The sequence below is a fragment of the Oncorhynchus mykiss genome, chromosome 7 (assembly GCF_013265735.2).
Source record: "Oncorhynchus mykiss isolate Arlee chromosome 7, USDA_OmykA_1.1, whole genome shotgun sequence".
Taxonomy (NCBI): domain Eukaryota; kingdom Metazoa; phylum Chordata; class Actinopteri; order Salmoniformes; family Salmonidae; genus Oncorhynchus; species Oncorhynchus mykiss.
The window spans coordinates 31,454,330-31,474,090 of NC_048571.1; the positions used below are offsets into that span (position 1 = coordinate 31,454,330).

The 19,761-nt window shown below is 42.4% G+C and overlaps 1 protein-coding gene across 5 annotated transcripts in view; it reads left to right on the top strand.

Annotated features, from left to right (window-relative positions):
- LOC110527653 (receptor-type tyrosine-protein phosphatase T) overlaps positions 1 to 19,761 on the top strand; it is a 511,724-nt gene that overhangs the window by 249,826 nt on the left and 242,137 nt on the right. For all 5 annotated transcript variants that reach the window (XM_021609068.2, XM_036983141.1, XM_036983142.1 and 2 more), the window contains one exon: positions 18,733 to 19,029. In XM_021609068.2, coding sequence (XP_021464743.2) covers positions 18,733 to 19,029 — 297 coding nt within the window. The remainder of the gene's footprint in view (positions 1 to 18,732; positions 19,030 to 19,761) is intronic.

A 19,761-nucleotide genomic window follows, 5' to 3' on the forward strand; every position in this document is an offset into this window, starting at 1 on the left:
TGACGCTGCTTGTGCTCCCTACATCCTCTCGATTTGGAGGCATCCGCGAACCCTCCAAACAAGCTCCACATTTTCAACATTGTGGATCTCATTCTAGTATGTGAGGTATTATTTTAAACAACTGAATAATGCTGTTTTTGGGTAATTATGTTGCTTCGAGTCCAATTTGTTAGCACTTCCACAAATAACTTTGAAAATAATGGCAGATATTTGCAGCGGAGGACAAAGTAATGACCGTTGCCATGGCAATGTCAAATGCGGACTACTTTTTGATTAGTGCATAATAAGAGCCCCATTGGCCTTTGAGGTGAGGTCACTGGGTAAAGAAAGGACTGACGAAATTCTGTGGGGGAGGAATAACAACATGGTAACCTTTGCAGCATTTTCTTAAAACGTCAATTAAATGTATGTTGGCGCCACGCACTGCCAGGAGGGAGCCAGTGTGGCAGGATCCTGTGCTTTGCCACACTCTCCCCCAAAAAATTATTAACAGTCATGTCACTCCTCCATACTGTTCTGTCAGCACTTTCCACTGACTTCCACAAGCCACTGTCCTCCACTCTCAGTTAGACAATCTCATTAGCAGAGAAATTTAAAATTACAATGAACATGATGCAGTCATGGTTTAGAAAGGATATTTTGTCCTGAAATGGTGTTATCCATGATTCTGTGTTGGAGGTTGTGTGATAAACTGCAAGTTATTATAGGTATCTTGACAAGCTTGAGAGTGTGTGGTACTAAATCTCAAACCAAATGTACTTTTTTGTGAAGAGATGAGCCTAATGTAATTGACATGCATGCCTGCATGCCTACACCCACACACTAACACACACGGACCCTCACACACACGCACACACACACCAAAATTGCAAGAAATTCCTGTTCAAACCAGAAAAGCTATTTAAAAGCATATAATACCTGTGAAAAAAATCGGACACTTTATTAATGGAGAAAATAAGCACTAATGTTTTATTTTTGTGTTTGTTGCAATTTATTAAACTCAAATTTCTTTCACCACACTATTTTGTTGATGTAGCCTAGAATTAAGGTAGCCTAGGCCTATGAAGCACTATTGGCCAACTGGTAAAATATTAAGAGGTCTAGTGAAAATTACATTTGTTTTAGCCTACCTTCGACCGGAAGATGTCAGGCAGCTTGTTGGCCCTTTTCTCTCACTTGGCCTAGGCTTGATCAATTGCCAGAAAATCGGACCAGCAGCCCACCCTGCTCAGCTTTTGTCAGTGTAACATCATGAAACATTGTTGCAAATGTCTATTTCCTCGATCGCTTTTGTGGACACAGTGTATCAGCTGTTTTGTGATTAACAACAGTTTATATTTGAGCCTCTGCCTGTGCCAAACGTTAGTGGAGATTTGAATGTGAGGTGGACATTGAGATCAGACATTGTCTACGGTAACTGCGAGAGGTTGCGTTTTGTGGTGATAGGTAGCTTAGTGGTCAGAGTGGTCGAATAACCGAGCTGGCAAGGTGAAATATTGTGTGGTCTTGAGTAAGGCACTTAACCCTAATTTGCTCCAGGGATGCTGTACATACTATGGCTGATCCTGTAAAACAACACATTTCCCTGCACCTATCTGGTGAATGTGGCAATAAAACAAATTTTTACCTGCACTTATAGTAAGAAATTGGATTTATAGAAGCCATGCATGTAGGCCAAGGGATGTTCTCTATTGGGGACTTTATGTTGAGGAAATATGGTAGGCTGCTAGTGTTGTGTATGAATAATACCAGAAAGTTGATATGTCTCACATGCATATTTAGTATTGTTGCATCTTGGTAAATTGACCCTTCTCTTTATCCATTCACCAGTTGTGATATGTTTGAGGGATGCTTGGGGAGAGTAGGCTATGGCCTTCTTTTAGCGCTGATCTGTAAAACCTACTTGTATAACCTAACTAACCTACTACTTGCCTCTACTTGCTGTTTGCAATGGCATGGTAGGAGAACCCATTGCATGCAGGGCTTTGAATTTATGACAACTTTGCAATTAGATGTTCTTTACCATTTGGCCATCATATATGCCACCAATGCTCCTCCACTGCACTCTATACTACTCTGTAAGCTGGTTATCTCTGTGTACCCGTCGCAAGATGCACTGGTTTATGCTCATTTATAAAATGGTCTTAGGCCTCACTCCCCTCTATCTGAGATATCTACTGCAGCTCCACATACAACACTCGTTCTGCCAGGCACATGCTGTTAAAGGTCCCCAAAGCACACACATCTCTAGGTCGCTCATCTTTTCAGTTCGCTGCAGCTAGCGACTAGAACAAGCTGCAACAAACACTCAAACTGGACAGTTTTATCGCCATCTCTTCATTCAAAGACTCAATCAAGGGCACTCTTACTGACAGTTGTGGCTTCTTCGCATTATGTATTGTCTCTACCTTCTTGCACTTTGTGCTGTTGTCTCTGCCCAATAATGTTTGAACCAGGTTTTGTGCTGCTACCATGTTGTGCTGCTACCGTGTTGTGTTACTACCATGTTGTTGTCATGTTGTGTTGCTACCATGCTGTGCTTTCATGTTTTGCAGCCTTTTGATGTTGTTGTCTTAGGCCTCTCTTTATGTAGTGTTGTTGTGTCTTGTTGTGATGTGTGTTTTGTCCTATATTTTTCTAGGCCTTTTTCCTTCCGGTAGGCCATCATTGTAAATAAGAATTAGTTCTTAAAACTGACTTGCCTAGTTAAATAAAATAACTATAAAAATGTGAAAAAGGCCTATGGCGGCTACAACAGCACACACATTCACACATACACACTGAGCGTTGATGAGTGATCATGCAGATAGCAGAGCAGGTCGCAGAAAAAACACATTTAGACATCGCATATAATTGAACAGTTCCATTTTACGTGACGCTGTTCATAGAAATAATATATTCTAATTTATCGGTTTCTCAACATTATTTATCCTGGGAAATGAGAATGGGTTTTGGCGGGAAATCTCGGTAACTCGGTTCCCACTATTAAAACTTAATGTGAACACACATGTTTGCCTCCAGCTGTCCATCTCCCCCTCCCCCCGCACACTCACACACTGTCTCCTAGTGGTTTGATGAACAGATCCCCTGTGGCAGACAAAAGTCACTCCATATTTTCTCAATTGCCTGTAGTGTGTCTTGTTTGAGCTTTGAAATAAGTTTAGACGAAGGTTCAGATGTAACACAACACAGGGTCTGCTCCACAGTGGCGATTTTAGCATGTAAATCCCCCCCCCCCCCCACACACACACAAAAAAGCCATTTCACAACACAGCACTAAACAATACATTAATTGCACTATAACGGTGACAATCGGTGCCCATAAACTGTTAGGGCCTACATAAAGATGTCCCAACGCCAGAGCTTTCTTTTCAGCATCATGGAGTGATTATATATTTTTTTCATTATTAGAATTTTGTTACCTCTATATAGCTAGGCATGTCAATTAATAACAAATTCTTATTTTCAATGACGGCCTAGGAACAGTGGGTTAACTGCCTATTCAGGGGGAAAACGACAGATATTTACCTTGTCAGCTCGGGGATTCGATCTTGCAACCTTACCACCGCTACACCTGGCTATCAGCGGAGCAATGTCTGGCAGCGAAACAGTTCATTCAGCCTCATTTACTGCCTTTAAAAAAACATAGCTGATATGGCTGACTTGCTTAATAAACAAATGTGTTTTCTACTGACAATTGAGATGTACAAACTATGGCATAAGGGGGCGATGAGCGAATAAGAGGCAATCCGTAAGAGGCAATCCGTAATTTTGATTAAGACATTAATGAGCGAGCTGGGACGGATGTAGTCAATATAACTATTTGTTCAGCACTTGTGAAATGTACATAGACATAATTCAGAACATGGGTCATTCTTACAGTATAAGCAGATAGTGAAAGCTCTTACAATATTTAATTATTATATTTCTCTAAAACAGGCTATATGTGCACCACCAAATCATTAGGCTAAACAGTATTCTAAATTAGGAGGGGGAAAGGTACCAAATGATTAGGCTGAGGCACATGGGCTACTAACAGCTTACTACACAACATACACTTAGTATTACTTTCTTGAACAGGAAAGGAAAGTGGAGCGGTGCTCCTCGTGGGCAAATTTTGTCATCAAAGTCTGTCATTCTCTGGAAGTATGGTGCTTTCAAGACAGCTGGGAACTCAGGAAAAAACAATGTTGAATCATGACGTCAGTGGTCTTCAGGTCGGAGCTCTAGAAAGAGGCCTGAGTTTCCGACTTTCAATTCCGAGTTGGATGACCATTCAAAATAAAATAAAACATTTAGTTCCCAATTGTTTTGAACTCACTAAAGTCTGAGATTTCCCAGTTCCGAGTTTCCAGTTGTTCTGAACGTGGAAGCAGTCATGCTGGATTGACCGCATAAATGTTTGTCCTTTTAAGCTTGGAAAAGAGACCCTTAAACCCAGATTTGGACCACACACCCACTCCACTAAATATCAGGCTAGTGATTGCTTTGCAATGCTTGCACTTGGCCTCTGATTCCTTCCTAACCACTCATTGTTGAATTTGCAATTTCCATCTTGTTGTGTGATGTTTATGTCCATGAGCACCGATACCTTTTATCTATAATTTTTCTTCATATGTCAAGGATGGAAAAGAATTTGCCAGTAGATTGTTGATGTAATTCATGATGATGACTGCTTGCTAGCTAAGATTATTAAAGTATAATGTTGACATGATTATTCAAATCAAAGATATGGTAAATATAACGTGATTTGACTTCATTTTTATCTATGGCCAATGACCTCGAGCCTTCATGGATGGGCACTTCTAATGTAACCCTATGGCATCACCCAAGGGGCTTGAATTGTCAAGATCTCCCCGCAGATTTTGCAGCAAAGTAGTGTCCCCATGAGTGACAGAACACTGAGCCAATCACGGCGCAACTAGAGAACATTACCAACCCCTACGCTCCCTATTTTCCGCTGGCTGCCCCACCACCACAGAAAGCACTGAGCTAGACTGAAACACCTGCATTTTGGAGCTGCCTTGCTGCTTTATTAACTACATTTTCTTAAACTGTATTTGCAAACTGATATGTGACACGTACTAATGCCAACATAACATGCAAAACAGGCACACAAAAAAAGCTCTGCCCCACCTGCCCTGAATGAGGGGTCGCCACTAATCCTCCATTTCTTTGAACCAGTGTTTTTACCTCATTACTGAAATAAAGACTACTTCTACAGAGCCTCGCCATCAAGCACCCAGCATCCACTTCTTCCGATAACAGATTAGTTTACAAGGGCACACAGGGTATACTAATGTTCAAAGTCTTCCCAGGTTCATACATACAATATACACATTTGTTTGTTACCCCACACTCTAACTGAGAGAGTGAGGGTACCTGAGAATCTATCTGTGGACATTTGATGTATCATGATCTTCATTGTGAGAAGTCATTACTGGGGAAAGCAGCAAGTGAAGTGTTGTTTTCCTCCAGCAAGGCTAAATTATTGGAAAGAGTGCCAGTTTGATTGATTCTGAGGGGAAGGGGGATTGCTTTCTCAGCTCGCCGACTCTATTGGAGGGAAAGCGTAATAATATCCAGAAGGATCTCTCAATACAGACCCTTTTGGGGAAGGGTTGGGCAGAAGGAAGGCAGCAGCAGTGCTGGTGGAGGTAAGGTGCTAGCTGTGTAGTCTCTGTCCCATCAGTCTATACTCTGCTTCCACCCCAATTTAGATTGCCTCTCTCTATCATCCCCTCCCCCCCCCACCACCACCATTCTTTTGTTTTTGAAGTTGTTCATTTTGGAAGAAGAATACACACCGTTTCTAATTTTTTGTTATATTATCGTCCTCTTCCGCCGTGTTTCGGTTGTCCCCCCCGAAAAAATCTCTCTTTTCTACCAAATGTACTTGGTGCTGCACACTTGGGCAGGGCTCTGAGCCCGTGTGCTATATGGATCTCATAAAAAAAGAGAGCAATTGAGGGTTCTTGAGCAGCCACTGAATAGAGCGGTGCACTTTTAATTATGAGAAACCAACCTTTTTCATTAGGACCTCACAGCTGTTTCTAAACGCTGTAGCAATGCTTAACGGAGAAATCCAGCCCTGAGAATGATATTGCCAATATATGGCATATTAGGAGCACAAAGAACTTGAATACTATCTAGTCCTCACCTTCAATATTTAATTATCTTGGAATCTCAATAAAACGGCACTTTTGATGCGTGTCAGTCAAATCTTAACATAATCTTATCTCTATACAAGTACAGTTCATTTGAAAAGTATTCAGAACCCATTACTTTTTTGAAATTGTGTTAAGTTACAGCCTTATTCTAAAATTGATTAAATTGTTGTCTTTTTCTTCATAAATCTACACACAACAACCCATAATGACAAAGCAAAAACAGGTTTTTAAACATTTTTGTAGATTTATGAAAAACATTTTTTTATCACATTTGCATAAATATTCAGACCCTTTACTCATTACCTTTGGCAACGATTACAGCCTTGAGTCTTCTTGGATATGACACTACAAGCTTGGCATACCTGTATTTGGGAGAGAGAGTTCAAGGGAGAGATGTCAAGGGAGGCGGGGAGAGAGAGACAGCTGCATGTGAGCTCTCACATTTTGAAACATGTTTTTAAAAAAGGATAGATTTGAAGTTAGATCAACTTGGATTTTTTGGGAGGGACTTATGCAGGATGCTACCCTCCACAGCATGGCCTTCTTTCCAGATCAAAACTAAAAAATAACTACAATAAAATGTTGGATTACTGCGCCCAAGGACTCCTTTTTCCAAGATATACAGGGGGTGCTCTGGCAAACAAACAGCAGAGACCTGAGGACACCATCCAACCTGGAACTGAGTGAGTAGTGTTTGGTCTGATGCTATTTTGAAAGCTAAAAAGAAGGGGAAAATGAAATAAATGAAAAATAAAGTACATTACAATGATATATTTTACTTTATGGGGACTGAATGCTGAGTTAAAGGCTGCCAGGCTTGCTAGGACAGACCATATCCAAATTCAATTAGCACTGAGGTGTGAAGTGAGAGGCATCGAGGCCTTTGCGCCCATCAAGTGGCAGGAAGGAGTCTCTCGCAGCCTGCCCCACCCAAATCCAGAGGCCTTTGAAGCCCCCTCCCACTGTTCAGAGACAATCTACTGGCATTTTCTACAAGAAATAAAAGCTTCTCCCAAGTTGGTGTGACACCTACTCCCATTGCCTGCTGCACTGCTGCTTGGATTCCACCTGGCAATCTGTTCACCGTCTTCCCTGGCCTGTCTCCCGATCTGGTACAGGTACCTACCCCACACTCCCCCTTCTCTCCTGAGATTCCCTTGCCTCCAGCACACATGCACTGTTGGGGCAAGTGACTCTGAACTTACAATGGCTAGCCCCAATTAAATGCGTTCTTGTGCATTTTGCTATGTGCCTCATGACTCCTGGATGCTTTGTTGACTATGAACTTTCTTGTTAACCCAACTGTGGGACAAACTATGTTTGTTGCCACACTCAGGACTCTGACTCTCTATTGGTTACACAGCCTTTTGGCCTCCCATCCTATTCTAACTACATCTCGACGGCTTTGTATTCATGTTACCTGATGAAATTGCTCTACAATATGATCTTGTTGCCATCTACTGCACATTCAAATGTCATAAATCAACACTGCAGAGCTCTCTCTGTCCTCTGCCATGCCTTGATTGTATTACTGCTGATGATATCTGGAAATGTGCATGTACATCCTGGCCCATCTACTGTTGCTAGCCCCAAATCTGATTTGTGCTCTGATGTCTGCTTCACTGATTTTTACTCTCGTAAAAGCCTGGGTTTTCTGCACGTTAACACTAGAAGCTTATTACCAATAATGGGTCAATTGAAAGTGTGGGTTCACAGCTCCCATCTAGATGTGTTGTTCATTACTGAGACGTGGTTAAGGAAGAGTGTTTTGAACATTGATGTTAACCTTTCTGGTTATAATCTTTTTCAGCAAGTCAGATCTTCCAAAGTTGGGGGAGTGGCAATCTTTACCAAGGATCACCTTCAGTGGTCGGTTGTCTCCACCAAGCCTGTCGCCAAACAATTTGATTTGCTGGTTTTAAGCCTTAACCTTTCAAGTAGCTCTTTGTTGACTGTTGCTGGGTGCTATCGTCCTCTATCTGCACCGGCCTGTACCCTACCTGCCCTAAGCTCTGAATTTGTCCCGCTAGGTGACCTAAACTGGGACATGCTTAAACCATCTGACCAAGTCCTAAAGAAATGGGACTCCCTAAATCTTTCTCTGATTACTATCAACCCCACAAGGTATGACTCCAAACACCCAGAAAATGAATCCTGTTATCCTCACAAATAATCTTGAGAGGTATCAGTCTGGTGTTTTCTGTAATGCCCTTAGTGATCACTGTTTTACAGCCTGTGTTCGTAATGGCTGCTCAGTGAAACGACCTGTCCTGATTTGTCATAGACGCTTGCAAAAAACTTAATGAACTGGCCTCTGTAAAATGGTATAGAATCAGCTGAATCCCCTCTGTCGAAGGCGCTTGGACCTTGTTTTAAAAAAAAAAATAGATTTAAAACAGGTTCAGCCCCTGGTTCGACTGTGATCTTGCAGAGTTACTCCACCTCAAGAATTGCATTTCGCGAAAGCCTCGGCATACGTATACTCAGGCTGACTGGCCCTCATTCAGGCAAATGAGAAATAAGTGCACTCAGGCTATCCAGAATGCCAAAGTTAGTTACTTTAAGGAAAAGTTATCTCTGTGGTTCTAACCCCAAGAAGTTCTGGAAAACGTTTTATGACCTGGAGAATAAACCTTCCTCACAGCTTCCCATGCCCCTTAATGTTGATGATGTGGTTGTTACTGACAAGAAGCACATGGCTGAGCTCTTTAATCACCACTTCATTAAGTCAGGATTCCAATTTGACTCAGCCATGCCTCCTTGCCCATCCAACATTTCCATGCTTCACAATAGGTTTGGTGCGAGGTTTCCTCCAGATGTGAATATAGGCATTCAGGCCAAAGAGTTCAAACTTTATTTCATTAGACCAGAGAGTCTTGTTTCTCATGGTCAGTGAGTCTTTAGGTGCCTTTTGGCAAACTCCAAGTGGGCTGTCATGTGCCTTTTACTGAGGAGTGGCTTCGGTCTGGCCACTCTACCATAAAGGCCTAATTGGTGAAGTGCTGCAGAATTGTTTGTCCTTCTGGAAAGTTCTCCAATCTCAACAGAGGAACTTGGGGTTCTATCAGGGTACCCATCAGGTTTTATCAGGGTGACCATTGGGTTCTTGGTCACCTCCCTGACCAAGGCCCTTCTCCCTAGATTGCTCAGTTTGGCCGTGCGGACAGCTCTAGTAAGAGTGTTGGTGGTTCCAAGCTTCTTCCATTTAAGAATGATGGAGGCCACTGTGTTCTTGGGGACCTTCAATGCTGCAGAAATTACCCTTCCCCAGATCTGTGCCTTGACACAATCCCGTCTCTGAGATCTACAGACAATTCTTTAGACTTCATGGCTTGGTTTTTGCTCTGACAAGCACTGTCATCTGTGGGACTTTATATAGACAAGTGTGTGCCTTTCCAAATCATGTCCATTCAATTGAATTTACCCCAGGTGGACTCCAATCAAGTTGTAGAAACATCTCAATGATGATCAATGGAAACTGGATGCACCTGATCTAAATTTTGACTCTCATAGCAAAGGGTCTGAATATGTATGTAAATAAGGTATTTCTGTTTTACATTGTTTTGAATTTTGCAAAAATGTCTAAAAACCTGTTTTCGCTTTGTCATTATGGTTTATTGTGTGTAGATTGATGAGGGAAGAAATATATTGTCACGCCCTGGTCTTAGTATTTTGTGTTTTCTTTATTATTTTGGTCAGGCCAGGGTGTGACATGGGTTTATTATGTGGTGTGTTTTGTCTTGTTTTTTATGTAGGTATTGGGATTGTGATATAGTAGGGTTATCTAGAATAGTCTATGGCTGTCTGGAGTGGTTCTCAATCAGAGGCAGGTGTTTATCGTTGTCTCTGATTGGGAACCATATTTAGGCAGCCATATTCTTTGAGTTTTTGGCGGGTGATTGTTCCTGTCTCTGTGTTAGTTTGCACCAGTATAGGCTGTTTCGGTGTAAGCATGGCAGTAAGGCACTGAGCTACTAATTGCGGAGTATTGCTTTGTTTTAGTTGCCGGTGTCAGCACTAGATTTGTAGCTTCAGATTCTCGGTCACTTTGGATTTGATTTTTTCCTTCTTTTGGAAGAGAACGTGAGCCGGGTGCGCCATTCTCCTTGCGGAGATGGTGCAAAATCCACCAACACGGTCTGTCCCGGTTTGCTTGGAAGGAAAAGGAGTTGGAGCCTTTAGGACGGGAAACTTTTGGAAGGACCATCTTGATGGGGATTCTAAAGCTGACGGTGAAGGACGTGTTTTGCTTCCAAGGCAACTCATTGGAGACGTGGCACTACATACAGAGGAGAAACACGATGATATCCTGAGAAGGGCAAGAGCAGTGGGAGATGAGTGGCCGATGTGCCACTATGAAATAACAAGCCTGGCGAGGAACAACTTTAGGGTTGTAACTGTCAACATTTACAACCCATACGTTAAGGACGAAGAGGTGAGGGCCTTTCTGGGGAGATACATGGATAACATCTCCTCAGCAAGGCACCTCAAAGACGCCTAAGGCGTACCACAGGTGTGGCTCGTCAGCACACCTGTGGCGGGGGTGCCCGGCTCGTCAGAGGTCATACGCGTCTGCGGCTGGGGGGGGGAGCAGGAGCGGGGGATGGGGGAAGAAGAGGAGGGGAAGGAAGCACGCCTCATGACCAGAGTACAGGCCCAGAGGGGAAGGCCGCAAGGAAGGAGGAGGAGCAAGAAGCGGCGGATGGAAGAGAGAAGGAAACGGAAGGCACGGGAGTAGGACAATCAGGAAAAGCGGCGGGTGGTGAGGGTAGGCAACAACATCTCCACCCCGCTGATCCTCAACACTGGGGCCCCACAAGGGTGTGTTCTGAGCCCTCTCCTGTACTCCCTGTTCACCCACGACTGCGTGGCCACGCACGCCTCCAACTCAATTATCAAGTATGCGGACGACACAACAGTGGTGGGCTTGATTACCAACAACGACGAGACAGCCTACAGGGAGGAGGTGAGGGCCCTCGGAGAGTGGTGTCAGGAAAATAACCTCACACTCAACGTCAACAAAACTAAGGAGATGATTGTGGACTTCAGGAAACAGCAGAGGGAACACCCCCCTATCCACATCGATGGAACAGTAGTGGAGAGGGTAGTAAGTTTTAAGTTCCTCGACGTACACATCACAGACAAACTGAATTGGTCCACCCACACAGACAGCATCGTGAAGAAGGCGCAGCAGCGCCTCTTCAACCTCAGGAGGCTGAAGAAATTCGGCTTGTCACCAAAAGCACTCACAAACTTCTACAGATGCACAATCGAGAGCATCCTGTCGGGCTGTCACCGCCTGGTATGGCAACTGCTCCGCCCACAACCGTAAGGCTCTCCAGAGGGTAGTGAGGTCTGCACAACGCATCACCGGGGGCAAACTACCTGCCCTCCAGGACACCTACACCACCCGATGTCACAGGAAAGCCATAAAGATCATCAAGGACAACAACCACCCGAGCCACTGCCTGTTCACCCCGCTATCATCCAGAAGGCGAGGTCAGTACAGGTGCATCAAAGCTGGGACCGAGAGACTGAAAAACAGCTTCTATCTCAAGGCCATCAGACTGTTAAACAGCCACCACTAACATTGAGTGGCTGCTGCCAACACACTGACTCAACTCCAGCCACTTTAATAATGGGAATTGATGGGAAATGATGTAAAATATATCACTAGCCACTTTAAACAATGCTACCTAATATAATGTTTACATTTACATTACATTACTCTACATTATTCATCTCATATGTATATGTATATACTGTACTCTATATCATCTACTGCATCCTTATGTAATACATGTATCACTAGCCACTTTAACTATGCCACTTTGTTTACATACTCATCTCATATGTATATACTGCACTCAATACCATACCATGTTGATCCCTGGAAGTGGTGGGCTGCGTGTTAAGATGACGCAGTACGCCGACAAAACTTCCTTGCTGCTGTGCAAGGACTCGTGCCTGACAAGGTCCCTTGTCATCATTGGGGAGTTCACCTGAGCGTCGGAACGGTTCTGAAAAATGCAAAGTCTTCCGTTAAGTTTTTCGGAAGATGGCGCGGTAGAACGGATGTGCCCGGGGGGTTCTCTCTCTGTGAGGGGGCCCTGAGGATTCTCTGGGTCCATTTTGAGACCTCCGGCTCAGCGACGCTAAACTGGAACATGGGAATCGCAGTGGTACAGAGGAAGCTAGCGATGTGGAAGGCTAGGTATTTGTCTTTTATGGGCAAGGTCCTGGTCCTAAAGGTGGATGTGTTGCCGTCTCTTTTGTATTTGGCGTACATCTACCCATTGCCGGCTTGTCTGAGGAGTCTAGTGAGGCTTGTGTTTCAAAATTCACATGAATTTTGTTTGGGGTTTTTGTTTAGTTAAATTAAAATACCATTATTGGAGTATGAATGAAAATTATGAGTTGTAAAGAATGAATGGTATTGAATGTAATAAATTATAAAAAAAAATAAAAAAAATAGGCTGTTTCGGTTTTCGCGTTATGTTTCTTGTTTTGTATTGTTTGTGTTTATTTGTTTATTAAACATGTATCAAAATTACCACGCTGCATTTTGGTCCGATCCTTGCTACACCTCCTCTTCAAGAAAAGCGTAACATATATTGAATCCATTTTAGAATATTGCTGTAACGTAACAAAATGTGGAAAAAGTCAAGGGGTCTGAATACTTTCCAAATGCCCTGCACATGCCACAGACATAAATAATATTTAAAAAATGTCTGCAGTGAGACACATGAGCCTGAGGTAACTGTTAAGGGACAAAGTGTTATATTTTAAATACCTAGGAATCATTTTTGACTCTAACATGTCTGGCACAAAACAAATAAGAAAAGTATATGGAACAGTCAAACGCAACCTGGTAAATTTCAAATTTATCAGAAAACAAATGTCAATAGATGCTGCTAAGCTGTACCTGCACTCAATGATTTTGTCCCATCTCTCATACTGTATCACAACCTGGTTCCAAACTAGTCTCAAAGCAATGAAGCAACTTCAAAAACTCAATAAGCAAACTCTGAATGTGTTGGTCAAAAAACCAAACACCTATCACCACTGCAATATCATAAAAAAATACAACCTACTGAGCTTCTTATACCTTGCTGACATTGCTCTGCTGTTTAAGATCACTCATGACCTTGCCACACCACCTCTTAAGCAACTTGTTACATATTGCAAGGACAATACCAGGATGACAAGAGCTTTAACCAGAGGGAACCACTCATCTCAGGTTAGGTCCACTAAATTTGTCCAGACAGCTTTTTCAATCAGAGCGTTTGGATTATGGGACACCCTGCCAGTCACTGTGAGAGAGTGCAGTACTTTTGCTATCAGTCATGTGAACATTAAGATGTTCTGACTCTTAAGATGTCAGATACTGTAGGACCAAGGGACATTTCAACTCAATATTATCTTTATATTGTCTGTTGTTTTATATTTATATTTTATTATATAGAGAATGTTATATTGTAGCATTGTAATTTTTTATTTTACCTTTATTTAACTAGGCAAGTCAGTTAAGAACAAATTCTTATTTTCAATGACGGCCTAGGAACAGTGGGTTAACTGCCTGTTCAGGGGCAGAACAACAGATATGTACCATGTCAGCTCGGGGATTTGAACTACAGATCAAAATGAGCTATCTAGCTAAATCAGGTGCAATGCATTTGGACATGGTCCCTGACAAATAAATAAATAAACCGCCAGTTCAGGCAAATTAATCAATGGCTGTATTGATTGGCAGGGCTGTGAAAGGAGTCTGCTGGAGTAGTGAAAGAGTGTCAGGGAGCCACCGGGGTAGAGCCCAGCAGGTAACTAAGGTCAAATGCATGCTCCTCTCCACTACTCTTCCTCCCTAATTGTTCTCTACTCTAAAGGGTGACCTGTGGCCGAGAAATGGACAGTCCAGCCAACACAGTCACTTTAGCAGTCAGGAAGTGCACATAATTTTTGACACATGCCCTCCAGCCTCTCCAGGCCTAACAAACCACCAGGAGGTTGTCTGTTTGTGTGTGCGTGCATGTGTGCGTGCATGTTAGCGTAATGTATGTGTGCATGCTTACGCATGTGTGATTGTTAGAGTTGCACTCATATGCCCTCATTAAACTGAGATAGCAAACTTCAAATGATGGGGGTTTAGAATGGCACAGGTTGTGGATGGAGGCTTTTTGTCATGGGGTGGAAGTGCTTGCCTACTGTAATAAAGGTCAAAAAACTAATTTGTGATTCCTCAAATAAGTGGGGCTGGATTTTTCCTGCATGCTATGTGCACTCATGCATAGACCCACGCATTGCAATATTAGCTTTCCATAAGGGCTTGATCAAAGTGTAGGCTACAGAGATCTATTGAGTTGTTAAGAGCATGTACTGTAGCCTAGTCTATAACGTGACTCAATGTTACTCAAACAAATCTAGGTTCCATGCGCCACTGGAAAACACAGTGCACTTGTGTGTTCTTGTATTGCACCAAGGTTGCAACCCTTGTCAATACCTCTCACTCAACACGACACAAAAACATTGGATTCTGTGTGCTTTCACCGGCCCTTACAGGTAAACGCCATTCGACCTTGTCCTGAGTGTATCCTCAGTTATAATTAGCTAGCAGGCATCAATCTCTCGGTTTCTCAAACAAAGATGGACAAAGTCCCACCACCACATACATTTTGTTGTTTGACTATTGGTTTTAAGTGAGGGGGAATTGTTGAACATTGCAGTACCTGCTGAGATACAATAGCTGTCGTGAAAAAATAAAGAGGGGAATTCTCGAGGCGTTGGCAATTGAAGAGATGATATGACCTAAGACAGGTAATTTTTCGTCGGATGAAATGTCAGGAATTGTGAAAAACTTAATTTAAATGTACAGTTGATGTCTGAAGTTTACATACGCCTTAGCCAAATAGATTTAAACTTTGTGAAATATCAAAATAATAGTAGAGAGAATGATTTATTTCAGCTTTTATTTCTTTCATCACATTCCCAGTGAATAATTAGTTTTAATTACTCCAACCTAAGTGTATGTAAACTTCCAACTTCAACCGTATTTGGCCAAGGTGTATGTAAACTTCCGACTTCAACTGTATGTAAATGTGATATTTCAATTTTAAATTGGAATACATTTGCAAACATTTCTAAAACCTATTTTTACTTTGTTATTATGAGGTATTGTGTTTAGATTGGTTAGGGGAAAAAACTATTTTATCCATTTTAGAATAAGGCTGTAACGTAACAAATGTGGAGTCTGAATTCTTTCCGAATGCACTGTATCTGTTGGGGTCTGATCTTGTCTTTAGGAGGCTTTTGCTACTGAATATTGGGGGCAATGAGGCCATTATGGAGCATTCATATTCCCTTCATAATCATTGCGTTAATAATTTAATTAGCGTGCACTGTTATACTTTAGAATGTAGATATTGAATAATCAAATTTTTGGGGTTTTTGGTTCGGTGCCATTTCCGACAGTAAGCTGTTTCAAATACAGCCACATCAGATAACATTTCCATCTTCCATTTGTGTTTTGGGGTTGTGATTATTTGTTGTTTGTTGATCCAGGGCTGTGGATTAAAAGAGCTACCTCTGCAAAATGACTGTGGACATAGTGTTAAGGTGGCGGGAAACTGCTTTAGAGTCCAGAAGCACTTTTGGGCCTACTACTTCACTGCTGTGCTTTGTGGGTTGCATTTGTCCCTCCAGTCCCTAAGGAGAAAAGCCAGTGGTATCCTAGCCAATGACATTGACTGATCCTATGTTTATGTTTCTGTCTTTTTCTCTCTCCTTGCGCTGTTTACAGTACCCACACAGTTGGCTATTGTGGGCACCCATTGATATGTTTATTGTTAGCAATTTCCACTTTGCTCTTTTGAGGAGCGGCCGTATGATGAATGTAGCGGAGTGTCAGCAGCGAGAACCGGGGCCGGCATTAGGATTGATTTCCATCCCCCCCCTTTTCTTCTTGACGGAGCTCCCCAACGTCTGCGATTAATAATTCCCCGCTCAGCGATCACCGGTGCTGCTACCCTGAGCCCCGCACCCCTATCTGTGGTGTAGTCGGCCCACCCATGGCATAGCAAACCTCCCCGTTGCCCCTTCTCAGTGTGTGCCAACCACTGCGACTGCCATGCACCCTGATAAATGAGATTTGAGTCATGTATAATGCTAGCCGTCTTCTCTCCATCCCTCCCTCCCTCCTTCGCTCGGATTGGGGTAGATGGCTGAGAAGAGCTGGAGGAGGAGGAAGATGTAAGATAATTAATTAAAACAATCCATTATTTGTCAAGATCTAGAGAAACTCAGGAGATGCCTTCATGGACTTAATTAACGACAAAAGCAAAGTTATAACTAAGGCTTCGCCGATTTGGGAAGATCCCCCTATTGGATTTTCCAGTCTGAAATTAGCAATGTTCTTGGAGCTGCTTTCCGAAATGAATCCAGATTAGCCTTAGATTAGCCTTAATCTGGGTTTTTGTTGTTCAGCATTATTCTCTATCACAGGGCTCTCCCTAGCCTTTTGGGGGCCCTAAGCAAGATTTGGTTTCCCCCCCCCCCCCCCCATCTTCGACCCCTTCTTGAGAAATTTTATTTCCCTCAATTCTGCACATTTTGCCATGGGCAAGAGAGAAAGATTAGCAATTGTATTACACATTTCATGCAATTGTATTCATTTTGCCATGGGACAGAGATATTTTTTTATTCTGTTTTACAGCTAATGTCCTTTAATTCTACCCATTTTGTCATGGGTAAAGATTTTATTTTTTCAGTTTTAAAGCTAATTTCCTGCAATTCAACACATTTTACCGTAATTTATGTCATGGTAATATATCAGAGTGAGAATGACTAACACAATCAATGGGGCTCCCCTGGAGGTCAGGGCCCCTGGGTAAGTTTGATTTCTTCAAATTGGTTAGACTAGAGCTGGTTAGACTAGCTACCAATCTAAAAATTGTTAACTGACATGGTTAATTGAGTGACTTTCAGTGACTGACAACAAGAGAAAAACTGCTAATGCACAACCAAATGTCAAAATTGCTTTCTCTCAAAAGTAAGTTGAGACCCCGATTTATGCCTGGGGCCGGCCCTGCTCTATCAGTTCCAGAAATTGGGCTATAGTCCATTGTAAATCTACTGTGAGGCCTTGTTGTGCATGCCTTGCATGCATAAGTCTATTTCAAGGACTTTGTTAGCACGAGAAAGCTGTCTAGTACTGTGTTTTGTATTTTGAGTTCTGTGCATTATGTAATGCATGAAAAGGTAAATTTACCAGTAGTTATTTTGATCGCCGTCTTAGTTTACCACAACTGCAATGCATGGAGCCTGCTGGTGTCCTTTCTTCAGACTCCATCAAAAAGTAAGTAACATTGTATTGGATCACAAAACAATAAGCTGTTGCATAGTTTATGCATAGTTGCTTCTTTGGATGATGCTATTGATAAGATTCAAGGGGTTTTTAACCCATAAGAGTCTAAGCCCTGTCTAAGCCGGGGGAGGGCGTATCTACTAAGCTATATGGAATTGTTTTAAGGTCATACCAAGGATCATTTTGCTATTTGATTTTGAATTTTAAAGTTGAAGTATCCAAAAAAGAAAAAGTGTATAATATTTGATGAACTTTTTGGGGGGCCTTACTGCTATTGGACCATACAAATGCATTGAATATAGTAGTCTCTCCCCCCCCCCCCCCCCCCCCCCCAATTTTTTAAAAGGAAGTTTGTTCTGAAGTGTCTATCCTATATCTGAGTGACATAAGAAAGATCAGGAAGCATTTGCAAAATCACATATCTCTAGCTTAAACTGACAGATGTTTATTTATTTATTATGCTGATTAGATTTCCGCAGGAGCGCTGACATCGATTTTAATAGTTTTTAAACAACCACTTCAAAAGGTTCAAGTGCTCAGCAGCCAAATGCCATTTGTTTGTGAACTTAGCTTTGGCTTGTCCAGATTAAACGACCAGATTTCATCTTGTAAAATTAGACAAAGCCTTTAAATATCAACTCCCACCCAGACGCACTGAAACAGAACCCACATGGAAAGGCAAACTCGTCTCCCACCATCTTATGTGATTTAGCCATTGTTATTAGCCAATCTAGGGGAATTAGACTGACCTTGAGGCTAAAGAGCTTTGTCATGCTTTCATGCATGATGTACAGTATCGACTTCACCATGATACCCGCAACATATGGAAGATTCTGCTGTGATAGCTCAACGATCACCCATGGGGGGGTTAGTGGTTAGTGGAGATTTACGGAAGGCAGACAACTTGAACAAAGTCTATGATATATTGTGTCTGTTTCTGATCACCACTGCTAAATAACTAACTCTATAATACATCAATAGCAGTTCAAGTTTTTTTCTTCATGTGACTCAATGCTGCCCAACATCGGCTCATCATGTGAAATCCATGTGTCAAGTCTTGAACTTCCTGTTCAATCAGTTACAGGATCCCAAGAATACTAAGACAAATACTAATACCATTACTAAGGCAGTTACTCTTCGTTTGCCAATGGTTGGATTCACAAACTCTAACCCCTGTTCCTCTCTTTCGCCTTCTTCCTTCAGACCCAGTCAACGGGCCTCAGAATGTCAATGTGGTGGACATCCGGGCCCGCCAGCTCACCCTGCAGTGGGAGACGTTTGGCTATGCCGTGACGCGCTGCCACAGCTACAACCTGACCGTGCAGTACCAGTACGTGTTCAACCAGCAGGAGTTTGCGGCCGAGGAACTGATCCAGACGTCGTCCCACTACACCCTGCGGGGTCTGAGGCCCTTTGTCACCGTTCGCCTTCGCCTGGTCCTTGCCAACCCCGAGGGCAGCAAGGAGAGCGAGGAGATCGTCAAGCAGACGGAGGAGGATGGTGAGTGTCAGTGTTTCTGTCTTTAGAGTAGTATTGTCCTGGTTCCACTGTCTTGCCATGTTCCTAATGTACTGTAGACATGCTGCCTGTACACCTAGGGATGGAAATTACACTAGTCTGCTAGCCCAAGGCTAGTACTTTTTTGACCAAGCTAGTTGAACATGTGCCAAACTAGCCCGCCAGGCCACTGAAATTGTATCATATGTCACAGATTGTTGACCCAAATGTTACCTGGGCTAATATTATAAATTGAGGTCTACTAGCCTGGCTAGCCAGCACCCAAATTCCATCCCTGCACATGCCAAAAATATGGCACTTTTCATTCCAGTAAACTGTCATCCTGTTCTGAGCAAGGCCAAAATGTCAAAATAAATGTTTTTGTTTTTTAAAACCAGGCTAGATCATGAGATGGCTTAAAATAGCTGCCATATTAATGTTGTTCAATACATTTACATGTATTCAAGCAGACAATGCTTTGCAGTAAAGGCACTAGCTTGATAGAACTGCAAGCTAATGGAAATATAGTAAGACCTTAATTGTTCCACTAATTAATACCACAATTATGATTGGTTACACTTGTAATAACTGTATAATGAGCGCTGTTTATAGCCCTGTTATCCAACTATTAAAAATCCAATATGACCACAGCATGTATTAATGAGCACAAATGAGTACATTGTATGTGTATGACTGGATGTAATGTATAAACTACAATTCAGCAGACCTTGCTAT